Source organism: Marmota flaviventris, chromosome 9, assembly GCF_047511675.1.
Source record: "Marmota flaviventris isolate mMarFla1 chromosome 9, mMarFla1.hap1, whole genome shotgun sequence".
In the NCBI taxonomy this organism is placed as follows: domain Eukaryota; kingdom Metazoa; phylum Chordata; class Mammalia; order Rodentia; family Sciuridae; genus Marmota; species Marmota flaviventris.
In genome coordinates this window covers 7586785-7609773 of record NC_092506.1, presented here as the reverse complement: position 1 = coordinate 7609773, position 22989 = coordinate 7586785, and the positions used below count along the sequence as shown (strand labels likewise).

At 50.8% G+C, this 22989-nt stretch overlaps 2 protein-coding genes and 2 long non-coding RNA genes across 4 annotated transcripts; 3 read left to right on the top strand and 1 right to left on the bottom strand.

Annotated features, from left to right (window-relative positions):
* The first annotated feature begins 64 nt into the window (after positions 1-64).
* Arl2 (ARF like GTPase 2) lies at positions 65-6281 on the top strand. Its single transcript, XM_027944230.2, has 5 exons — positions 65-211; positions 3141-3251; positions 3330-3492; positions 4992-5072; positions 5852-6281. Exons 1-5 carry the CDS (start codon positions 147-149, stop codon positions 5984-5986), a joined length of 555 nt encoding a protein of 184 aa, XP_027800031.1. The 5' UTR covers positions 65-146; the 3' UTR covers positions 5987-6281.
* On the top strand, positions 267-3129 carry LOC139706854 (uncharacterized). The gene is made up of 2 exons (XR_011708504.1): positions 267-1695; positions 2275-3129. It is a non-coding gene; the product is annotated as an uncharacterized lncRNA (long non-coding RNA).
* Positions 3591-10267, bottom strand: LOC139706853 (uncharacterized). Its single transcript, XR_011708503.1, has 3 exons — positions 10160-10267; positions 8700-8851; positions 3591-3802 (listed from the first exon to the last, which is right to left on the bottom strand). It is a non-coding gene; the product is annotated as an uncharacterized lncRNA (long non-coding RNA).
* Snx15 (sorting nexin 15) lies at positions 9913-22854 on the top strand. The gene is made up of 8 exons (XM_027944229.2): positions 9913-10100; positions 15595-15630; positions 15847-15967; positions 18375-18490; positions 18579-18726; positions 19027-19170; positions 21636-21890; positions 22193-22854. Exons 1-8 carry the CDS (start codon positions 10002-10004, stop codon positions 22297-22299), a joined length of 1026 nt encoding a protein of 341 aa, XP_027800030.1. The 5' UTR covers positions 9913-10001; the 3' UTR covers positions 22300-22854.
* The last annotated feature ends 135 nt before the right edge of the window (positions 22855-22989 follow it).

The following is a 22989-nucleotide window of genomic DNA, read 5'->3' as shown; positions in this document are numbered from 1 at the left end:
ACTTTACGGTCACGTGGTGGTGAGGGCGGGTCCAAACAAGGGGCCAGGCCAATAGGCTGTGCTTTCGGTGGGTGTGATGGCCAATAGGAACAGGGAGCGGGGTCCCGGACTGTAAGAAACGACGACTGGGAGGGGGCTACGGGACCATGGGGCTTCTGACCATACTGAAGAAGATGAAGCAGAAAGAGCGGGAGCTGCGACTGCTTATGCTGTATCCTCCCGGACGCCGGAGCGCCGAGGGTAGTAGGGGCCCCCGCCGCGTGGGCGGTGCCAGGCGCCCCCTGCCGGGCGCGGGTGAGCGGCCGGCCGGCGCGAACAACTGCCCATTGTGCGTCACGCACGTGGGCCCTACCAATCGCTGGCGGCGGGGGCCGGGAGAAGGCCGTACCACCGGCTCGGGCCGGGCAGGGGGGACTCCGTTCCAAACGCCGAAGGTGTGGGCCTAACGGCGCAGCGCGCGACCGTGTGTCCCTATTGCAAGGAGGAGGTGGGGCTCGGAGGTGACTCGAACGTCACCGTCCGTCTCCGTCTGGCCTGAGCGTGGGCCCCTGTCCTCTCTGAGGCCCTGACCTCCTCCCCGATGTCCAAGGGTGCCGGGTCCTGGCCCCGCCCCCGAGGTCGGAATCCCGGGGGCGTGTGGGGCCAGCTCTGGGCTCTGCGCCCCGCGGGTGTGGACTCGGTCCACCGTGACTCTAACCGTCACCTCTGCTGCCCCGCCGCGCGTCGGTGTCCCCGCGGCCTGCGGCTTGTAGATCCGAGGGCCCAGCCGGCCTCCCGAGCCCGGTTAGCAGGCGCCTGCACTCCTGGCCCTGCCCTGTACGGCCGTGGGGAACCGGCCATCGCAGAGCTAGGCCGGCCTCACCCCCGGCCCGGAGAGAACATTGACGTGCGCACGTAACTTAATAAGATCCGCATCGCATTTCATTTAAAGAGCTCTGAGAAGGGCGCGGAGAAGTCACGCATTCAATAAATATTTATTGAGCGCCTACTACGTGCTAGGCACTGGCCTAGGGGCTGGGGTGAAACAACAAATCCTGTCCTATGAAAATTCTGTAACGGGGGAAGAGAAAGAGGAGATCGCAAAGAAGTGAAATATGTAGTATGAATGGAGAAGAAAGTAGTTTAGGGAGGCCAAAGAAGGCCACCGTCTGGCCTGAGCGTACCTGACCTCCTGACCCAGTGACCGCTGGATAAAGACATGAAGGAGATGAGGAATATGGGGGCAGGGGGAGCCGTTTAAAGCAGAGGAAAGGCCAGTGGAAAGCCCTGAAGGAGGCACAATTGGTGTGTTCGGCGGATGCCAGGGAGGGTAGTGTGGCTGGGGAGGGTGAGGACAGGGAGCATCGCTAGGATGTTCTTAGCTCTTGCTTTAAGTGAGTACCAGATGCCAGGCCATGAACCGAGCCCAGTTAGGCAGCTGTACTCATGCAGTTGATATAGAATGGTGGCTTGGACTAGGATGGAAGTAGTGAGGTCACGGAAATAGGGGGACGCCGTGATAGCAGGGCCAGCGGGAATTGCTGCTAGGTGGGACGTGAGAGAGGAAGTGAAGTGAAGCCTGCCGCCTGGGTTTCTGGACTGAGCCATGAGAAGACAAGAGCCACTTACCGAAATGGGGAGGAGCAGGTTCCCCGGGAAGTGATAGCTCTGAGCTCTGTGGGCCACATGTGTCTCTGGGATGCCTTGGAGTACCAGGTAGGCTGCAGGATACAGGGCTTACTAGAGGGGCGTGGGTGGGTGGCATCAGCACAGGGATGGTGTTTGAAGCTATGATCCTGGAGGGACTCACCTAGGGAGCACCGTGTGCACAGAGAAGTGAGTTGTGGAAATACAGATAAGTCAGGCAGGGCGCAGAGGAAGGAGGGTGAGCCACTGTTGTCAGGTGCTGCAGGTGAGGGCCACCGTCCACTCGGGAGCAGTGGGGAGATCTGGCGGACCCACTTGGCAAGAACAGGTGTGGGAAGCAGTGGGAGCCACAGCCTGCTGGGCCATGTGTTTAACAAAGAGCAGGGAAACAGAGGCTCTGGTGAGTGTGAACAACTGGCGAGGAGGTGTGCTGTGAAAGGGAAGGTAGGAGTCCCTGGGGCAGAGGACGGAGAGGGTTTTGTTTGCAGCATCTGAGGGCGAGAAACAATAGCATATTTGCCAGCTGCCAGGGATGATGTGGGGGAGAAGGAAAGATGGAGGACAGCATTAGGGAGATGGGGAGAATCTGGAGCCAGTTTTCAGGGGCTAAGGTCTCCGCGAGGTACTCTCCTCGCCTCCATTTTACAGGTTGAAGTCATTGGTCCCAGGTCCAGTGAGCAGCAAGAGGCACTAAGCCCAGGACCTCCCCCAGCCCCATCCCGGCTGCAAGTGCCTTAAGTGTTGGAAGGAGAGCAAGGTGTCTGTCCCACTGGTGAGCTTATCCATTCTTCTGCTTTCTGCACCAGAGGTTGTGGAACATTCCAGAAACAGAGATGGAGGTTTCTGCCTCTGTGTATTTGCTCTTCCTTCAGCCCTTCAAAAAAACTAACTCCCTGTATTTCAGGCCTCCGTTCAATGTGCCTCTGGGAGCCTTCCCTGCACGGAGCTGAAAGCCCTCCCTACAGGGGCCCCTCCAGGTGTCTCCCTGGGGCTTGCCACACTCACCAGGATCTTATTTTCTCAGTTGCACTTTATCACAGTCTCCTCACTAAGAATGCAAGCTTCATAAGGGCAGGGACTTTGTCCCTCAGCACCTAGAGAGGGCCTGGCACATAGTAGGTGTTCAATCAATATTTTTTATATGAATTAAAAGAGCTTTTGATTAGCAGAGATGATACAATTATATCTTTTCGTTGTTGTTGTTGGTACTGAGAAATGAACCCAGGGTGCTTAACCACCGAGCCACATCCCCAGATCTTTAATTTTTTTATTTTAAGACGGCCTCACTAAGTTGCCTAGGGCCTTGCTAAGTTGTACGGGCTGACCGTGAAACTGTGATCCTCCGGCCTGGGCCTTTGGAGTCACTATATCTTGATAGTCCCATGCTTTCTCCAGGCCAGTTATGGGCCAGCACGGGCTCAATTCTCTTTGACATGATGGGAAATTGTCAGTCCCTAAGAATGACATCACCACTGGCATAGCACAGGGACTTCTCCTTAACCTGTGTGCCCCAGCGGCCTGGACAATGCCGGCAAGACAACTATCCTCAAGAAGTTCAATGGGGAAGATGTGGACACCATCTCCCCGACTCTGGGCTTCAACATCAAGACACTGGAGCACCGGGGGTGAGCGGGGCCTGGGGCCTGCCCCGAGGGGGGTGCGGGTGGGGAGGACCAGCTGACCACCAGCCGCTCTCTGCCCAGATTCAAGCTGAACGTCTGGGATGTCGGTGGCCAGAAGTCCCTACGCTCCTACTGGCGCAACTACTTTGAGAGCACTGACGGCCTCATCTGGGTGGTGGACAGCGCGGACCGCCAGCGCATGCAGGACTGTCAGCGCGAGCTCCAGAGCCTGCTGGTGGAGGAGGTGGGCCAGGCGGGGCGGGGGCAGCATGATCCCTGGGGGACACCTGGGGACCCGTAGTGCCAAGGGCAGAAAAAGCATGCTGTGGACAGAGACCTGGGTTTACATGAATTTGGTTTTACTGTGTCACCACCCTGAGCCTCAGGTTCCGTACTTGAAATGGGAAGGACAACACTCACACCAGAGGGCTTTAGGGAGCATCCTCAAGGTCAGCGTGCGAAGCTCTGGGAGGCAAGGAAGCCTGGCTCAGGAGTCTGCCACTGCGTGTGACCTCAGGAAAACTCAACCTCTCTGAGCTTCCACTTCCACATTCCTAAAATGGGGATCACAGTTAGGCTGATCTCATAATTTATTGTGTGGCCCCAACACCTTTTTTTAAGTAAGATTTTAGATTTACAGAAGAGTTGCAAAGATAGTACAAAGATACTCCCCCCTCCCTCACCCCACTTCCCTAATGTCAGCATCTCAGAGAACCCTGGTATACCTCTTAAACCAGGAAGCTAGTATTGGTGAGTTACTGTTATCTAACTACAGGTCTTATTTGGAATTCACTATCTGTGTGTGTGTGTGTGTGTGTGTGTGTGTGTGTTTGTTTCACTGTTGTTTCCACTCGTGGGCTTTGTCTGTTCTGGGGTTTGATGCAGGTCACCTTGCTGCATTTAGTAGAAACCAGGCCTCTTGAGAGCGGTAGTGAAGTTGTGAATAACTCCAGGAACCACAGTGACATGTGGTCCCCTCCTGGGGGTGTCAGCAGATCCAATGAAGTCCTGGCTGTCAAATGCTGAGCCCAGGCCTGGCAGGTTGAGGCCAAGCAGGTCATGTCCACCCGCCCACATGGAAGGACTCCCAGTTGTAAATGCATAGAAATGACAGAATCAGAGGCAGACAGCGAAGCCTTTTGGGAATGGAACAATCAAAAGGGCTACAGCCAGGTGCAGTGGTGCATGCCTGTAATCCCAGAGGCTCTGGAGGCTGAGGCAGGAGGATCACGAGTTCAAAGCCAGCATCAGCAATGGCGAGGGGCTGAGCAGCTCAGTGAGAACCTGTCTCTGAATAAAATAAAAAATAGGGCTGGGGGTGTGGCTCAGTAGTCGAGTGCCCCTGAGTTCAATCCCTGGTACCAAAAAAACGGGGCTATGAACACTTGGAAGAGGGAAGGTGGCCACTCGCAGCAGCAGACCCCCAGGAGGCTGGGATGCCCATGTGGCGTGGGCTCGCCAGGCCACAGTCCTGAGCGGCAGGACTACAAGGGCTCAGGAGTCATCTTGAGTATGCCCTCCCTGCTTATAAAAGAGGAACCTGAGGCATAAAGGAGAGGCGCCCACTGGGGGTGGTTGGCTGGAACCAGGACCCAGGCGCAGCCCTGGGCTCTGCTCCACGTGGCTGCAGCCTCAGTGGCCCTGCCACTCTGTGCCCCTCACCTGGGCCTCTCCCGGAACCCACAGGCCTTGTCTAATCTTCAGGGTTGGTCTCTGACCCCAGTACCCTCCTCCTCCCCGCAGCGCCTGGCCGGAGCGACCCTTCTCATCTTTGCCAACAAGCAGGACCTGCCTGGAGCGCTGTCCTCGAACGCCATTCGCGAGGTGAGTCCAGTCCCTGGGGCAGCCTCCTGAAGAAAAGGGGCATGTTTCTATATTAATTTGTTTAAAAAGCACTTTTGACCCCTGCTGTGTGGCGGGACGTCTGTGGGCACCAGAGTCTCGGTGTCAGCAGGTTCGATGGCACAGTAGCCAGCGCACTGCAAGTGCACCCCTTGTGATGCTCTTTGCGTGGATTCACTAGGTAGGAACTACTGTCGCCATTTTAAAAGATGGTTAAGCAGACTTAGAGAGGTTAGATAATTTACCCAATGACACACAGCTAGAAAGTGGACAAGCCAGGATTTAAAAGCAGGCCTATCTAACCCTGGTAACTAAATCTTAACCATTAAACTAGTGCTCAAGCACCACAATGAGAAAGAGCTAGGTTAGAATGTTGGTTCTGCCATTTACTAGCTGTGTGACCTTAGGCAGGTTCCATAACCTCTCTGAGCTTTGGTTTCCTCCTTGGTAAAATAACCAACATAATCCCAGACTCATGAAGCCTTGGGAGGAGCAGATGAGATGTCATATGTAGGGTTCCTGACACAGGACCTGGTCCTAGAAGATGCACAGGGGCCCATGTTGCTCTTTTCACCATTGAGTGTCAGCGGTGTGGCCCTACAGAAAGCCTAGGTGCCCAAGGGGGTGGCAAACCCTCGTAGGAGGCTGCACAGACGGGGTGACCCCTGGACAAGGCCTTGAGGGAGACGCAGAGTTCCCCCGGGGCCAGGAGAGGGCAGACCGGGGACTGGCCCCCGCCCACCAGCAGCTCCTGCCCGCAGGCCCTGGAGCTGGACGCCATCCGCAGCCACCACTGGTCCATCCAGGGCTGCAGCGCCGTCACCGGGGAGAACCTGCTGCCCGGCATCGACTGGCTCCTGGATGACATCTCCAGTCGCATCTTCACAGCCGACTGAACCACCTGGATGTCCCCACTCGCGGTCCAGGCCCCAGCCCCCCCAGCTGCCACCGTGCGGAGCGGAGTCAGCCCGCCGGACTAACACGCCGCCCTCCCGGAACCTGCTGCTGCTACTGCCCGCTGCTGCTCTCCCACGGCAGGAGGCTGCACCCTCCAGGCACCCTGGCTCCCCACCCAGCCTCCAGCTGCCACACCAAGAAGAGGGGCCTGGGCCGGCAGGGGCAGCCTCTGCTGCTCTGGAGGCCCTGGGCCTCATCTTGGGCTCAGCTGTGAGAATAAAGCACTCCTGTCCAGCTGCTGGCTGAGCCCTTGTGATTCACCCGCCTTGAAGACCACCTGGGGTCCTAGGGTCCGGCAGGGCGCATACAGGAGCAGAGGGTCATCTGTGCCAGAGGGACGCACAGAGTTGCCAAAGCTCAGGTTGGGGCTGCACCTGATGCCATCTGGAAGAGTCCAGGCACACTTCTCAGAGGAGGCAGCCTTAGAGTTGGGAATGGAGGAGGAGGAAGGGTCTGGGTAGAGAATGGGTGGCAGTTTACCAGGGCAACTGCACCGCTCCTAGGTGGGAATCAGAAAAAGGCGCAGCCGCAGGCCTGGGCTCATGGCGCACAGGTTGTTGAATGGAACATGGGCTAAAAATGGCCTCCCTACTTGCTGTTGTGACCAGAACCCCTTGTGCAGTGCACACCCTGCACAGCTGTACATGGCAGTGCTGCTCAGGCAGAATCGCAAAGCAGAGGCAGGAAAGAGCAAGGGCTCTTGAGAATTGGGAGGGCATGGACTTGGGCACAAGTAGGCACACAGGGAGAAAGAGGGAGGGGTCTGCATCGGGCAGGGATGGTTAAGGCCTTCCCTGAGGCATGTGAAGCCAGGCCCCCTGGACCTCAATCCAGGGAGCAAGGCCGACAGGTGTCTTCATGGCTGCTGTTCTAAGCACTACTCAGGGATCAAGGCAGCTAAAGACAGGCCTAGGGCATAGACCATCAGTGTCCCCTGACACTGGAAGCTGAGCCCCCAGGAGATTAATTAGTGGCCACCTCAAGCCCCCCCCCAGCAAGTGGCACACTGACCCTGCACCCTGGCCACCATGCCCTGCTGCCTACTGCACAGCGTGGGCCTAACCATCTTCAGCTTCTCTTTTCTCAAAATTCAAATGCCAAGGGCGGTAACTGAGCTCTTGCTCATCTCTTAATGAGGACCTGCTGCCCACCAAGCCCACGGGACTGTGTCCAAGGGAGGAAGGACATCTTTATGATAGTTGGATGCTATTCGTAAAGGTGAGGAAGAGACCCTGGGATTTCCATCTGAACTAGCACTAGGGTCCCTTCCCCGAGGGGTAGAGGTTCCTTTAGGGTGGGCAGAGGGAAGCAGATGTTGGGTGGCCAATCTTACGACATGCTCAAAATTAGGAACCCCTGCCCTGTCCTCCTTGAGGGACAGATGCTGAGGTCAGCAGCCTCCAAATCCCATGGCCAGCAAACACTTGAGTCCCCGCAGCCAAACCCCAGCCCTGCCATGTGCTTGTTGAGGCTGAGCAAGTTGCTTAACATCTGTGCCTCAGTTTCCCCATTTGGGGAAATACAATGGCACCTACCTCCCAGGGTTGGGATGAGGACTGAACTGGTTGGCGCCTTGTATGTCATAAGCACCAAGTGTCAGCTACCATTAGAATGAACAGTGTGGTCCAAGCAGTGTGCACTGTTACCCCATGCTTGTGGACATGCTGGTGGTCCCCTTAGCAAGCCACACCCCGATGGAGAAGGTGAATTACGCACAGCTGGGGGCCAGCAAGAGCGCAGCATGGTTGCTCATCACAGAGGTCTGGGTGGAGAGCCCAGAGTGCAATTCTATTGTCTATTTCCACCTGGAGCCTGCAGTACAAGGTTGGTACCTCCAAGTTCCAGGAAGAAAAGTCCCTGTCCTGCCAGTGCTTCACCACACTGTGGACTCAAAACTTTATGGTGCAGTTCAAGATTTTGTCTTCAGTGTAACACTGACTGGAGCAAAGGTGACCACGGTGCCAGGTTTGAAAACCCCGTTCTCCACTTGGCCCCAAGGACAACAGTACCAATGTGTATCACCAGCCTGGAGAGTTCCAGAAAGGCTGACCCTAGAGCATATCAGAGCCTCGGGGACTGCGGCTCCTCTGCCACCTTTACCGTGACTTCTTCCCTTGAACCAAGCCATGGTAGCCCCTGCTTCCTATGTTGTCACCTTTCCAACTGGATGCTCACACGAATGCTACACTGTTGGGTCATAGGGAATTTTCCTAATGTAGGCACTGCCTTCTATAAGAGTCCCTCCTGTCTCCTTTATAGGGTGGCTCAGTGGAAAAAACACAGCTAGCTGTTTCATACCTAATGCATGAGAGACCAACTTAAATTCCCACTACCTGCAGCAATAGCTTGAGATGTGCTTGCAATGGGGTTTTTAAATATATACGTATATTTAGGAGGAATGCTGGGATTGAACCCGGGGCCTCCTGAGTGCTAACCATAAGCTCTATCACTGAGCTACACCCAGTGTGCCACCCCCCCCATGAAGTTTTTGATAAAGTCTCTGTATCCTGAAGCTTCCATGATAGTCGTGAAAAATTTGTTGGTCTCAAATTTTCACAGGGATATATTAATGATGATACTAGGCTCACATTCAGGTTTCGGTTTATCCAGGATCCAGGTACACTCGAAGGAGGCTTTTTCCATCTCACTCACCTCCTTCTCAAAGTTTTCCATGATTCTTTATCCCCCAAATTTGTAGATGGGATTGCTGGTAGTGGTGGAGCTGCCCAAATGTACACGTTCACTGAGGACAATTGTCTTTCCTCCTTTGATGTCTTGATGGCTTCCACCATACCTGTTTCTGGCTGCAAACATGTAACAAAAACAAAAACAAAAACCCTTCCCTGCAGCCATTGCAGAAGATTCTCTTCTAACCCCCTTTCCCCCTTCTAGAGATGAGAAACTGGGTCTCAAGCAGTTAAAGGAAATTCAAACCGTAAGAGTAGTGACTTAAGAGTAGAGTCCCCAAACAGCACCCTGCCTCTCTGGCATTGTTTTTGCTGCCCCCACGCTTACAGGAAACATGCATCAGCCAGTCCTGCAGAGGGAGAGAGGAATTTGGCTGTCTGGCACATTCTGAACACAATGAAAATTGGGTGGATGAGCTGGGCGCAGCAGTGCTGTAGTCCCACCTCCTCTGAGGCTGAGGTGGGAGTTCAAGACCAGCTTGGGCAACAGAGGGAGATCCCCAGCTCAAAACATTAAAGTAAAATACAAATAGGGGCTGGGGTTGTGGCTCAGTGGTAGAGCGCTTGCCTAGCATGTGTGAGGCACTGGGTTTGATTCACAGCACCGCATATAAATAAATAAAAATAAAGGTCCATTGGCAACTAAAAACATTTTTTAAATAATTTTTTTATATAAATACAAATAGCTGGGCGCGTTGGTGCACGCCTGTAATCCCAGCGGCTCAGGAGACTGAGGCAGGAGGATCGCGAGTTCAAAGTCAGCCTCAGCAATGATGAGACACTAAGCAACTCAGTGAGGCCCTGTCTCTAAATAAAAATGCTAAATAGGGCTGAGGATGTGGCTCAGTGGTCGAGTGCCCCTGGAGTTCAATCCTCGGTACCCAATAAAATAATAATAATAATAAATAACAGTTGGGTGGCTGGATGAAAGAGGGGAACAGGGGAGACGTAGTTTGGAGGTCGGAAAGGTTTTCCGCCCCGATTGGATGCATTCAGTTCCCCGCAAAAATAAAACCAGCAGCTGGAACCTGCCCAACCAATCCTTTCTCTCAAAATTTACAACATTTGCCCTTCAACAACAACAGGGATCTTTTCAGACGCTCCCTTGGCCGCGCGCTACGTCCGAGAACAGCGTCGTCACTTGCGACCAGCTCCCTGGGCCGGAAGGAGCAGGGCGCAGGCCCGGGCTAGGCGGCAGAGCGCAAGGGGCGGGGGTGGCGTGGAGGGGGTGCCTGCCGGCGGTCAGCCCCGCTGTAGCCGGGTTGTCATGTCTCGCCAGACGAAGGATGACTTTCTACGGCATTATACGGTCTCCGACCCCAGGACCCATGCCAAGGGCTACACCGAGTACAAAGTAACCGCGCAGGTGAGGTGGGGCCCAGCGGGGACCTTACCCTTTTAAGTAGCCAGGGGGTTGTGCTTTACCTTAAGGGAAGGCGCTGTAGGAAGCTCCTTTTTTAGACGACAGAAATGGGTTTCCCCTTTAAGGAAAGCCTGTGGTGGGCGCTGACGTTGACTTCTTTCACCATCGGGGGCGGGGCCGTGGAAGGGCGTGGTCCTCTTTAAAAGGGCGTGGACACAGTTCCCGGACTTGTGAGGTGCGTGTGCCCACGCCCGACGCTTGCTGTCTGGGCCTCCGTCTGTGAGATTCTCAGACGTGAAAACTCTGGCTTAACCCAAACGTTAGTTAGTTTCCCAATTTGGGGGTAAGTTTCATTTATTGGTTTGTTGGATACCTAGAAACCCTTTAAAGAGTTTATTTCTTAAAAAAATTAATACAGGTCTATGGTTTAAAAAATTCACAATTCAAAAGGACTTGAATCTTCACGGTCATCGCAGGAAGAGGATAGGTAAAGGCCATAGTGGATGTTGGAAGCAATATTATAAGCACATTTTATAGAGACATGGAGAAAACCATGAAAAGAATTTAAGAAAAAACGGCATAAGAGACTGCCTGTAGAATGATTTGTAAGAACCGGTAATAATGGAGACCTCTAGGGAAAGTCTCTGGGGAAGGGGGTTGAGGAAGGACTTTTTTAGTGGGTTTTTTTTTTGTTTGTTTTGTTTTGTTTTTTGCTAGGGATTGAACCCAGGGGCAACACTCTAACACTGAGCTACATCTCCAGCCCTTTTTATTTTGAGAAAGGGCCTCACTAAATTGCTGAGGCTGGCCTTGAACTTGTGATCCACCTGCCTCAGCCTCCTGAGTCACAGACGTGTGTCACAGCATCCAGTTTAGCGTTCGTATTTTATACTCTTAGAATTTTGGCAACAGGCAACTACTAAATGCAGAATCCTAGATGTTTTTAAAATATGCTTTCCCCAAATCTTTTATGTCATTCCCATGCCAAAAAACTACAAATAAAGAGATTGCCCCTGGTAGATGGGCAGGAGGGGTAGGGGGGTAGAAAGGATGTGGCCTTCTTCTGCAACCTTTGCCTGCATACCTCCTACTGACTTTTTAAACCAAGTAACATTTATTATTTGAGATAGTTGGGATGGGTCTATAGTTTTTTGTGGATTGGGGTGTTTTTGTTTTGTGCTTTCCAGTAATGCAGATTGACCCCAGGGCATTGTGTGTGCTAGACAAGCCCTCTGTCATCAAGCTACATCTCCAACCCTACTTTGATATATTTTTATAAATATATTAAAAAAAATCTTTTATAAAGATAAATTTTGCCTACTTGCCATCCCCTTGTCTCTGTTGCTACCAGTTTGTTGATCCTTGAAAATAACTACATTTACAAGCAAATTAACGTGTCTACTTTAGTAGTATTATTTACACACAATGGAGTTGTGCTTCTGACTCTTTTTGCTTACTGGTGTTTCTAAGTGAGTTTTTGTGTTTTATTTTACTTTAATTTTTTTTTTTTTTTAGAATTTTTTTTTAATATTTATTTTTTAGTTTTCGGCGGACACAACATCTTTGTTTGTATGTGGTGCTGAGGATCCAACCCGGGCCGCACGCATGCCAGGCGAACGCGCTACCGCTTGAGCCACATCCCCAGCCCCACTTTAAAATTTTTTAAGATTGCAAATAAAAGCATTCTGACTCATTTTTATTATCAAAAAAAATATTAAATTAAGACACAGTTTACATAAATGAGCTCAGTCTTCAATGTACAGCCTAATCAAATTTCACTAAAAGTATAATGTGTGCAAACACCACTCAGATGGAGAGAGACATTTTCATGACTCCAGAATATTTCTTTTCATCTCTCCAATCACTGGTCACCCTCTCGCAGAGATCACTATACTCATCTGATTTCTGTCACCATTGATGAATTTGGTTTGTTCTTGAATCTCATATGAATGAAGCAATGAAACAAATATTCTTTTGTGTTTGACTTTTTTAACTCAACATAATATTTTTGGAATTCGTCCAGGGCTTTGCACATGCTGATCAAGTGTTCTACCAAGTTAAATCCCTGCCTTTTTTATTTTTTTGGTACCAGGGGATGAACCCGGGGCGCTTGAGCACTGAACCACATCCTCAGTCCTTTTTATTGTTTATTTTGAGACATAGCTGGCCTTGAGCTTATGATTCTTCTCCCTCAGCCTCCTCAGTCACGGGAATTATAAGCATGCACCACGACACACAGCCCCAGCCCTTTTTATATTTTGAGACAGTGTCTCCCTAAATTGCTGAGGCTAGCCTCAAACTTTCAATCCTCCTGCCTCAGCCTCTTGAGTCAAAAGGATTACAGGTGTGCATCACTACACCTGGCTCACCATTTCTTTATTACTTATGTTGAATATTTTGTTTTTTTCTTAAACTTTTTTTTAGTTGTTAAATTGTATGAACTCTCATGTACAAAATTTTTTTCTGGACATATCTGCTCATTTCTCTTTGGGATACACATAGGAATGGTACTGCTGGCGTGTAAGATAGGTATACGTCTAGCTTTACTAGAAATTGCCAGAAAGTTTTCCAAAGTAGTTGCCCATGTCATGCTTCCCTTATCACCTGCACTGGAAATCAACAGGATCTTTAATTTTAGTTATTCTTGGTATGTATTTGGAGTATTAATTTGCATTTCTCTAATGAGTTGATATTGAGCACATTCTCATAATAATCTTATAGGTCTTTTTTGTGGGAGGTGCCTGTTCAAGTATTTTGCTCACTTTTTTCAAGCTAATTTTGCCATATTTATTCATACCAAATCACACTGTGTTGACAGGTAATGATTGAATACAGATACAGGCTGTCAGGAAAAGGGGAGGAGAAAGGGAGCCCTTAAAATAGGGGGTGGGGTTGCGGCTCAGTGGTGGGGCGCTTGGCTGTGTGTGCAAGCTGTGAGCATTTTGAGCGCTTGAGCTGACTGGACTGTGTGTACGTGTGTGTCCTTTTCACTAGCTCTGCCTTTTGATCCCACTTAGCACCTGAGATGGGCGTGGACTTCCAAGATGTAAGTTAATCTGCTGACCATAAGACATCTGGAAGCTAGACTCCACCCCCTGAAACCTAACCCTCCACACCATTGGGGTGGAAAAAGGGGCTTTAGAAGTCCTCCTTCTCTTTCTCTCTCTCATTTTTTTTTTTTTTTTTTTTTTGTGTGTGTGTGTGTGGTGCTGGGGATTGAACCCATGGCCTTGTACATGCGAGGCAAGTACTCTACCAACTGAGCTATATCCCCAGCCCCCTCTCTTTCTTTATTTCTGCCTCCCTAGTGGGAGCTGGAGCTGGGGAGCCATCGCTGAAGAATCACGAGAAAGAGGTATTTTCTCTCTAGGTGTGGTTACTTCGTGCCAGCCCACATTCACCTGGAGTGAACCTGAACGACTTAGTTGTGTGTTGTGGCAACTGGGTTTCATTCTCAGCCCTGCATATAAATAAATAAAATAAAGGTTCATCAACAGCTAAAAAAAAAATTTTTTAATAGGATAAAGTGGCTGGGTATGGTGGCACATGTCTGTAATTTCAGCAGCTCCGGAGGCTGAGGCAGGAGGATCACAAATTCTAAGCCAGCCTCAGCAACTTGGCCAGGGACTGAGCAACTTATCAAAACCCTCTCTCTAAATAAAATGTATAAAATAAAAAGGATGGGATATGACTCAGTGGTTAAGTGTTCAATCCCTGATACCCCCCCCCCCCACAAAAAAAGGATTAGGGCTCATGTTGCCTAGCACATGTGAGGCACTGGGTTCGATTCTCAGCACCACATATAAGCAAATAAGTGAAATAAAGGTCCGTCAACAACTAAAAAAAATTTAAAAACAACAACAACAAAAAAAAAAAAGATTAAACACCAGGCCTTCTGAAAAGCAATAAGGAGCCTCTTTCCAGAGGCTGCTCTCAGGTGACACTCATGGAACTGCTGCATCTTTAAATTAAAGTCCTACATTAAATACGAATTATGTCAAAGTCACATTTCTGAGTACCATCCTTTGAGAATGACTCCCACCAGGGAGGCAGAAATAAAGAGAGGGAGGACATTCTAAAGTCCCTTTTTCCTCCCCAAGTTTGTGGTCTTAAAGCAGCTTTCACATGTTGTTAGTTATCTTCTGAACTGTGAGACAGGTACTCTTTTCTCAACTATTGATGTGGAAACTGAGGCTTATAGATATTAAGTGACTTGGCCATATTTTGCTCATTTTTTAAAAAATTGAGTTGTCTTAACATTGATTTTATAGAGGGCCTTTATATTTTCTGGATTTGAGTCCTTTATCAGGTATATATTCCTATTTTTTGGGGAGGGGTACTAAGGATTGAACCCAGGGGGTATCCCTCAAGGGTTTTTAAATATGGGCTTTGGGTTTGGTTTGGTTTTGCCATGTTTTAGGCAGGTCAGTTGTCAGAAGCCAAGGCCAGGTTTTCTTCTCAGCGCTCCCTTGCAGGCCATCCCCCTCTCTGAGCCTCCACGATTTCATCTTTTAAATAGCGTGTCAATGTGCCCCACTGGGATCTAGGAGAAGGAATAAGAAGTGTTTTAAAAACTGTCAGGTGCTGGGCTGGGGCTGGGCTCAGAGGAGGAGCACTCACCTAGCATGCATGAGGCACTCAGTTCGATCCTCAGCACCCCATAAAAATAAAAGGTATCAAGGGAAAAAAAAACCTGTCAAGTGCTGCAAACTGTGGGACATTATTTTTAAATGATTATGAACATAACTTAAAACTGAATCTTCTTGTCAGCTCAGACCCAACTCTGCACTTCGAGGGTCACCAGCCCCAGAGGTGGCTTCTTCTGTGACTGGGGGTGTTGGAACGCAGAGGATGGGACTGGCTCCTGGCACACACATCTCCCTCCCTCCCTCCCTCCCTCCCTCCCTTCCTTCCTTCCTTCCTTCCTTCCTTCCTTCCTTCCTTTCGGTCTCCTTTTTCAATGCTGGGGATTGAACCTAGGGCCAGGTGCAAGCTAGGCGGGCGCTCTTACCACTGATCTACATCCCCAGCCCTTTTAAGATTTTTTTTTCTTTTAGAGACAGGGTCTCCCTAAGTTGCCCAGGCTGGCTTTGAACTTGGGATCCTCCTGCTTCAGCTGCCCCAGTGGCTGGGATTATAGGACGTGCCACCACATTCAGCACAGCCTCATTTCTTCAGAGGTTTGGGGTTCTTTGGTTTCGGGAGATATAGAGACTTGGCCTCTGAAGGCCCAGGTTGAGAGCTGAACAGAGGGTGGTGCAGTCTGGAGAGGCCTTTAGGGATCCTCCCATTTGAAGGATGAAGAAACTAAGGCATGCAGAAGAAAAATTGCTCAAAATTACACTAAAGCCTTAACTTCAGGATGCCTTAGTGGCTGAAGGACAGCTCCCTTTGAGGAGGACTGAGAGGTCCCTGGAGCCTCCTCAGCTGCTACAGTTTGGTGGGGTGTCAGATGTCTGTCTCTGATCTCATGTGGTTCTTGCCTTTTCTTTCTCAGTTCATCTCAAAGAAGGACCCAGAGGATGTCAAAGAGGTGAGAATCGGGGGTGGCAGGGGGACCGTTCCCCAATTCCCCAGTTCCAGATCTGGAAGCAGTAGGGTTATAGGTAACTGTGAGGAGCTGGGCCCTTCCTCCCTGGCCCCTAGTGGTTGGGATGCTGTCTTCTCCTCACAGGCCCTGGGGCAGACTGGGTGGGGGGAAGGCTACTGCCCACCTTGCTGGCCAGGTTACGTCTCATGCCCCTCCTAGGTGGTGGTCTGGAAGCGGTACAGTGACTTCCGCAAGCTGCATGGGGACCTGGCCTACACCCACCGCAACCTCTTCCGCCGCCTGGAGGAGTTCCCATCCTTCCCCCGTGCCCAGGTGTTTGGTGAGTGTCAGATCTGAGCTCTCGGCCCAGGACAGGAGAGTTGGGCAAAGGGGGCCATTGGCCCTTGGCTGGGCGATGGCTAGAGAGATGGGGCCCAGAACTATAGGCAAAGACATTTGGAGAGCTGGGTGGATCCTCTGAAGGGAAATGGAGGCTCAGAGAAGCCTAGCCCTTGTTGTGAGTTGGGCCCTTTAACATTCCTACCTCTCTCTCTCTCTCTCTCTCTCTCTCTCTCTTTTTTTTTTTTTTGTACTGGGGATTAAACCCCAGAGAGCCTTACCACTGAGCTACATCCCCAGCCCTTTGTATTTTTTATTTTGAGACAGAATCTTTCTTAGTTGCCAAGGCTATCATCAAATTTGCAACTCTCCTGCCTCAGCCTCCCATATCACTAGGATTGCAAGTGTGTGCCACCATGCCAGAACATTCCCATCTTTATTACCCCTACTTTCATGATGAGGAATCTGAGGTTCAGTGAGGTAAAGGGTCTTGGTCTGTGTCTTAGTTTGTTTCCTGTTGCTAATAGACACAATACAACAGACTAGGCAAATAATTAACAGAAGAGGTTTATATGTCAGGTGTGGTGGGCAGTGCCTGTAATTCCAGTGACTAATAGGCTGAGGCAGGAGGATCACAAGTTCAAGGCCAGTCTGGGCAACTTAGGGAGACCTTAAGCAACTTAACAAGAGCCTGTCCCAAAATAAAAATATTTTATTTTATTTAATTTATTTTTTTTAAAGAGAGAGAGAATTTTTTTTTAATATTTATTTTTCAGTTTTTGGCGGACACAACATCTTTGTTTGTATGTGGTGCTGAGGATCGAACCCGGGCCGCATGCATGCCAGGCGAGCGCGCTACCGCTTGAGCCACATCTCCAGCCAAAATAAAAATATTTTAAAAGGGCTGGGATGCAGCTTGGTAGTAAAGCACCCCCAGGTTCAATTGCCAGTACCACAAAGGGAGGAAAAAAAGTTTACTTTGGCTCATAGTTATGGCAGAAGATTTAGAGGCCACATCTGGTGATGGCCTTCTTGCTGGCAGAGTCCCCAGGAAGCATGGGGCCTCACATGGCAAGAGACAGGGACCTTGGCAGACACCTAGCCAAACTTTTTTTTTTTTTTTTTTAAGTGCTGGGGATTAAACCCAGGGCTTTGTGTATGCAAGGCAGGCAATCTGCCAATCAAGCTATATCACCATCCCACAAACTCACTCTTGAGATAACCCATTTACCCATTAACCCATGGATCACATGAGTCCCCAGACTCACATGAGATATTCTTTGTATGTGTGTGTGTGTGGTGCTGGGGATGGAACCCAGGGCCTTGTGCATGCAAGGCAAGCACTCTACTAACAGAGCTATGTCCCCAGCCCACAAGGTGAAGGATGCTGTTACTTGCTACCACAGGAATACATCAGGCTACTCCCTCTAGCAACATAATAACTAAGGCAGCATTAGATAAATTTTAATAATATCTATACCAGCAGTGAGACTGCTGCTTGCTGTGTGACCTTGGGCATAGCACATCTCTGAGCCTTACTTTCCTCTTTATTATATCACATCCATCTGAAATGACTTTGTTTCTTGTTGATTACCTGCCTTCCCCATTACAGTGTCACATCCTTGAGAGCGGAGACTTTGTTTCTCTCATCCGTCTTGAACCCAGCATAGAGCAGGTGTTTAGTTAAACATCTGGGGTGCAGTGGTGCACACCTGTGATGCCAGCTACTTGGGAGCCTGAGGCAGGAGGGATTGCAAGTTTGAAGACTTTTGTTGTTGTTGATGATACTGGGATTGAACTCAGGGACTTGTGCATGGTAGGCAAGCACTCTACCACTGAACCACATCCCCAGCCCAGAATCAAAAGTTTGTGGGCAACTCAGCAAGACCATCTCTCAAAGTAAAATTTTTTTTACAAAGGGCTGGGATGTAGCTCAGTGGTAGAGCACCTGCCCAGAATGCACAAGTGCCTGGGATAGATCACCAGCATTGACAGGAAAAAAAAAGAATGAATAGGGCCAGGTGTGGTGGTGCACACCTATAATCCCAGCATCTTGGGAGGCTGAGGCAGGAGGATCCAGTGTTCAAAGCCAGCCTCAGTTATTTAGCAAGGCCCTAAACAACTCAGTGAGACCCTGTCTCTAATGAAATATAAAAAGAGCAGGTATGTGGCTTGGTGGTTAAGCACCCCTGGGTCCAGTCCCCTGTACCAAAAAAAAAAAAAAGAAGAAGAAATAAAGAATGAGTAGGGAGATTGAGCCCTGCAGGAGGCATCTGGAGAGATTGCTGGGAGGTTGGGAGGAGGCCAGTAGGCTGCTCAGAGCCTCAGGCAGAGCCAGGAACAGTGGGCCTTGGTGTTAGAAGCCTCTGAGGTCACTGCTCTCCCGCTCCCTTGTCCTGGGACCTCAGGCCGGTTTGAAGCCTCTGTGATCGAGGAGCGGAGAAAGGGGGCCGAAGAGCTGCTTCGCTTCACCGTGCACATCCCTGCACTCAACAACAGCCCCCAGCTCAAGGAGTTCTTCCGGGTATGTGCACCTGCCCTTCCTACCACCCCAGCACCTGGAAAGCTTACCTGCCCACCAAGCTACACTCCCTCTGTTGGTCTTTCTGCAGGGTGGGGAGGTGACACGGCCCTGCGAAGTGTCCAGAGACCTGCACATTCTACCACCCCCTCTGATCCCCACACCACCCCCTGATGAGCCTCGGTTGCCCCAGCCACTTCCTGCAGAAAGGAGGGGCCTAGAGGAGTTGGAGGTGTCAGGTACATGAGAATGGGGGGAGGAAGCCAGAATTGGGGGACAGGAAGGCAGGGCTCCACACTCCTATCCCTACCTGTGATCATAGTGACAACCCTGTCGTGTCCCGTGCACCTGCTGAGGTCTTTGGATAGGTCATTTCCTGTCTTTAGTTTCAGTTTCTTAATCTGTAAAATGGGCACAGACCCTGATGATGGGCTTGTCTAGGCCTATTGCTGCAAGGATTTACTGAGAGGATCATCCCATTTTGAACTCTGGCGAGTGGTTTATGTGCAGGTGTTAATATCCCAATGGTCTGTCCTCAGCGGACCCCCCGCCGTCCAGCCCTGCCCAGGAGGCTCTGGATCTTCTCTTCAACTGTGGCAGCACAGAGGAGGCATCCGGCTCCCCTGCCCAAGGCCCTCTCTCTGAGGCTGAGCTTGCCCTCTTTGACCCCTTCTCCAAGGAAGGTAAGGAGCAGGGGCAGGCAGGGCAGGGGTTGCAGTAGCAGGTCCTTGGGGGCAAAAGAGGAGGCAGGACCACCAGCCAGCTGTTTGCAACTGTGTAAATCTGAGCAAGTTGTCCCTGTACAGTGAGCAACCATTGGGGAAGGAGATGAGCCATTTCTCCCTATGAAAGCTTGGAAGAGCAGGGTCACATTGCTCTGGGAGGTTTTAGCCTGTCCTGCAAGTCCAAGGTGGGGCTTCCTGGCTGGCTCAGGGTCCCCTGCAGATCCTGGAGGTAGGAGAAGCCTGTCAGTGGGCTCAAAGAGCAGCAGCCAAGGGAAGCCACTCTGCCTTGGAGGCCACCAGAAGCAGATGAGCTCCCCACATGGGACGGGGTCCTGAGCACTTTCCTGCTCTGAGACCAGGAACATGATAGTTCCCAACAGTGAGACACTGGGTTTTTCATTCAGAAATTCTCCAAGCTTCTGCTGTAACTGCATCCCAGGTGTTAAAGTGGTCAGTCTCACTTTGGGATGATGGTGACACAGTTTCTCTTTTTATTCCTTAGGAGTGTTTTTAAGCTGGTTTTGTTGGCCCTCCTGGTTTGCCCTTTGGTGGCCTTGAGGGCTGACCCCCCACCTTCTGATGAGTTTCAGGCATCTGAGGCCCAGCCTAGGAGAGGAAACAGCCTAGGCCAGCCTGTGTCAGCTCCCATCTAGCTGTCAGCCTCACCTTCCCCCTGGCTCAGGCCAGTGGCCAGTGGCCAGGCCAGCAAGTGACAAGGGTGTGAGGAGCTTGCTTTTACTTGTTCTTCTTCCACACCTCCAAGGTTGGGGAAGGGGGAGAATGGACTGGGGGACAGAAGCGGTGGTATCACCGGGGATGTTGTACCATCCTCTGAGTGGCAGGCACCCAGATTCCCTGGCCCAGCTGAGCTCTCTAGGGTTCCTGGTGGAGGATAGGACAGCCACTGGCAGTTGCTGGTTTTTTTTTTTTTTTTTTTTTTTTTTGGTACCAGGGATTGAACCCAGGCGCTTTAATACTGAGCCACATCCCCAGCCCTTTTTATATTTTATTTAGAGACAGGGTCTCACCAAGTTGTTTAAGGCCTAAGTTGTTGAGGCTGGCCTTAAACTTGCGATCCTCCTGCCTCAGCCTCCTGAGATGCTAGGATTACAGGTGTGCGCCACCACACCCGGCTTGGCAGTTGCTTTGAAAGGCCCTTTACAGGTTGCACCCCTGAAACATTTACTGTGTCCATAGGAAAATTCCCCAATCCTTGTGTCCCTGTTGCTGAAGTGCAGTGTGCTCAGGCACTTCCTTCCCTCCTGCCTCCCCAACAGTCGTGTATGCCAGGAGCCAGCACCCCATCTCTCTCTCTTTTTTTTGCTATTTATTTATTTATATTTTAGATGTTGATGAACCTTTATTTTATTTATTTTTATGTGGTGCTCAGGATCGAGCCCAGTGCCTCACACTTGCTAGTCAGGCACTCTACCATTGAGCCACAACCCCAGCCCCACCCCTGCCTCTCTGACTCTTGCACTCCCTGCTTCCTGAGCACCACAGGGAGGGCTGTAGGCCCAGCTGGGAGGGGCGACATCCTCCTGCCTTCCTGCCACTCATCTCTTCATGGATCTCCTGGGACTCCCCATTCGGATGGGGCCGGAGAAATGCCCACTCGTGCGTTCCCTCTCCAGGACAGGAATGCCACGGTGCTCCCTGCTCCTGTACCTTCCTGTCAAAGGCCTCTTCTCAAAAGACTCACTGACTCTGTAGCCACCTCATATGAAAGCCACAGGGAGGATCTCTGACCACCTCCAGGACGTCATGAGCCCTTCAACCTGGAACATGAAGATGCCAGTTGCCCACTGCCCCTCGCCCTGGGGTTCTCAGCTGAGATTTTAAGATCTTGAAAAAGTCCTGGCGAGGGCTGGGGTTGTGGCTCAGGGGTAGAGCACTTGCTTAGCATTTGTGAAGCACTGGGTTTAGTCTTCAGCCCCACATAAAAATTAATAAATTTTTACAACTACAACTAAAAAAAAAAAAAAAAAAGAAAAGAAAAAGCCCTGGAGGGTGTAGCTTGCCTAGCATGTGCAAGACCCTGGGTTCAATCCCCAGCACTGTCAAAAAAAAAAAGAAGGAAGGAAGGAAAGCAGCATTTTCACCCTTAGCCTGATAGTTGGTCTACCATCCTGTAACTGAACTTGTGGAGAAACTTTTGCATTCCTAGGCCAACTGGAGTCGGGAAAGAAATAGGACCAGTGAGTGACCCAGAGCTCAATAAGGAAAAATTAGTGTATACCTAAAGAATTAGGAAGGTAGGACTCTTTTTGCTATACTCAAGTGGCTTCTAGACTGTCCAGGCCCTGCACCCCTCCACTGAGGACACATTGGTACCTAGATGGGTCACAGAGGTTTCGGAGGGGTCAACAGTCCATGGGAAATGAAGGGCCAGTAAGGCTTGAATGCTCTTTTTCTGATTGCAGAAGGTGCAGGCCCCAGTCCCACCCACATAGGTGAGCTGGCAGCCATGGAAGTAGAGTCCTCGAGGCTGAACCAGGAGCCCTGGGAGCCAGGAGGGCAGGAGGAAGAAGAGGACGGAGGAGGGCCTCGCCCTGCCTATCTTAGCCAGGCCACAGAGCTCATCACCCAGGCCCTGCGGGACGAGAAGGCAGGCGCCTACCCTGCTGCTCTCCAGGGCTACCGAGATGGTGTGCACATTCTGCTCCAGGGGGTGCCCAGTGAGTAGGGGCTGGAGGGTAGAGGGTCAGGCCTGGGGTCCTAGATGGAGCAGTAAGGAAGGGAAAGTGAAAAGCAAGCAAGGACCAGGAGCCTTTCTCCTCACTGCCTGATGACCATGTCACTTTGAGAAGATTATTTTCCTTCCTCTTGGTTGCTTCAGTTTTCTTTTTAGTAGAATGGGGAGGAGAGACATGGTAAGTCCCAGGGAAGGGAGAAGGACACATGATGCTGCTCCGTGAACCGTAAGGGCTAGACCAGGGGTTCTGGGCTCAAGTACTCAGCTGAGCCAATCTCTCCACAGGTGACCCGTCCCCTGCCCGCCGGGAAGGTGTGAAGAAGAAGGCAGCTGAGTACCTAAAGCGGGCTGAAGAGATTCTACACCTGCACCTGTCTCAACTGCCGCCCTGAGGAGTGGGCCTTCCATAGGACTCTAGCTCCAGCACTGCCAGCCTCCCCCTCTCCTTCCCCAGCAACCCCAGGGGCCATTTCTGTACGTAACTGGACCAAGGAACACAATGGCTCCCTGCCTGCCTGCCTTCTTGGAGTCAGGACTCTATATGTGCCAGTATCTATCATGATGTGGCAGCAGCAGGTCTCGTCATTAAAACTTGTCAGTTTAGCCATCTGGAACTGGGGTCTGCAGACTGCAGCCTACAGCCAGATCTGGCCCATCACCTACCTTTTTTTTAAGGCCCACAGGCTAGAATGGTTGCTACATTTTTTAATGGTGTGTGTGATGGGGAATCAAATGAGTAAGAGTCTGTGACTAGTGAAAATTAAATGAGGGCTGAGGTTGTAGCTCAGTGGTGGAGAGCTTACCTGGCACTTGTGAGGCACTGGGTTCGATCCTCAGCACCACATAAAACTAAAGGTATTGTGTCCATCAACAACTAAAAGAATTTAAAAAATAATAATAATAAAATGAAAGTTAAGTGTCTATGAATAAAAATTGTTGGAACATAACCAGGCTCAACCACATCTATGGCTGCAACCAGCAGATTTGAGTAAGGCGACCAGCAAATCCCAAAACAGTTTTTCTTTTTTCTCCATCATTCTGAGGATTGAAACCCGGGTCTCAGGCTTTCTAAGCACACCCAC

Coding starts and splice junctions, on each gene's coding strand:
- Snx15 (XM_027944229.2), top strand. CDS start 10,002: ATGTCTCGCCAGACGAAGGATGACTTTCTACGGCATTATACGGTCTCC. Junction 15,631..15,846: donor ACCCAGAGGATGTCAAAGAG/GTGAGAATCGGG, acceptor TGCCCCTCCTAG/GTGGTGGTCTGGAAGCGGTA. Junction 18,491..18,578: donor AGCTCAAGGAGTTCTTCCGG/GTATGTGCACCT, acceptor GTCTTTCTGCAG/GGTGGGGAGGTGACACGGCC.
- Arl2 (XM_027944230.2), top strand. CDS start 147: ATGGGGCTTCTGACCATACTGAAGAAGATGAAGCAGAAAGAGCGGGAG. Junction 3,493..4,991: donor AGAGCCTGCTGGTGGAGGAG/GTGGGCCAGGCG, acceptor TCCTCCCCGCAG/CGCCTGGCCGGAGCGACCCT. Junction 5,073..5,851: donor CCTCGAACGCCATTCGCGAG/GTGAGTCCAGTC, acceptor TCCTGCCCGCAG/GCCCTGGAGCTGGACGCCAT.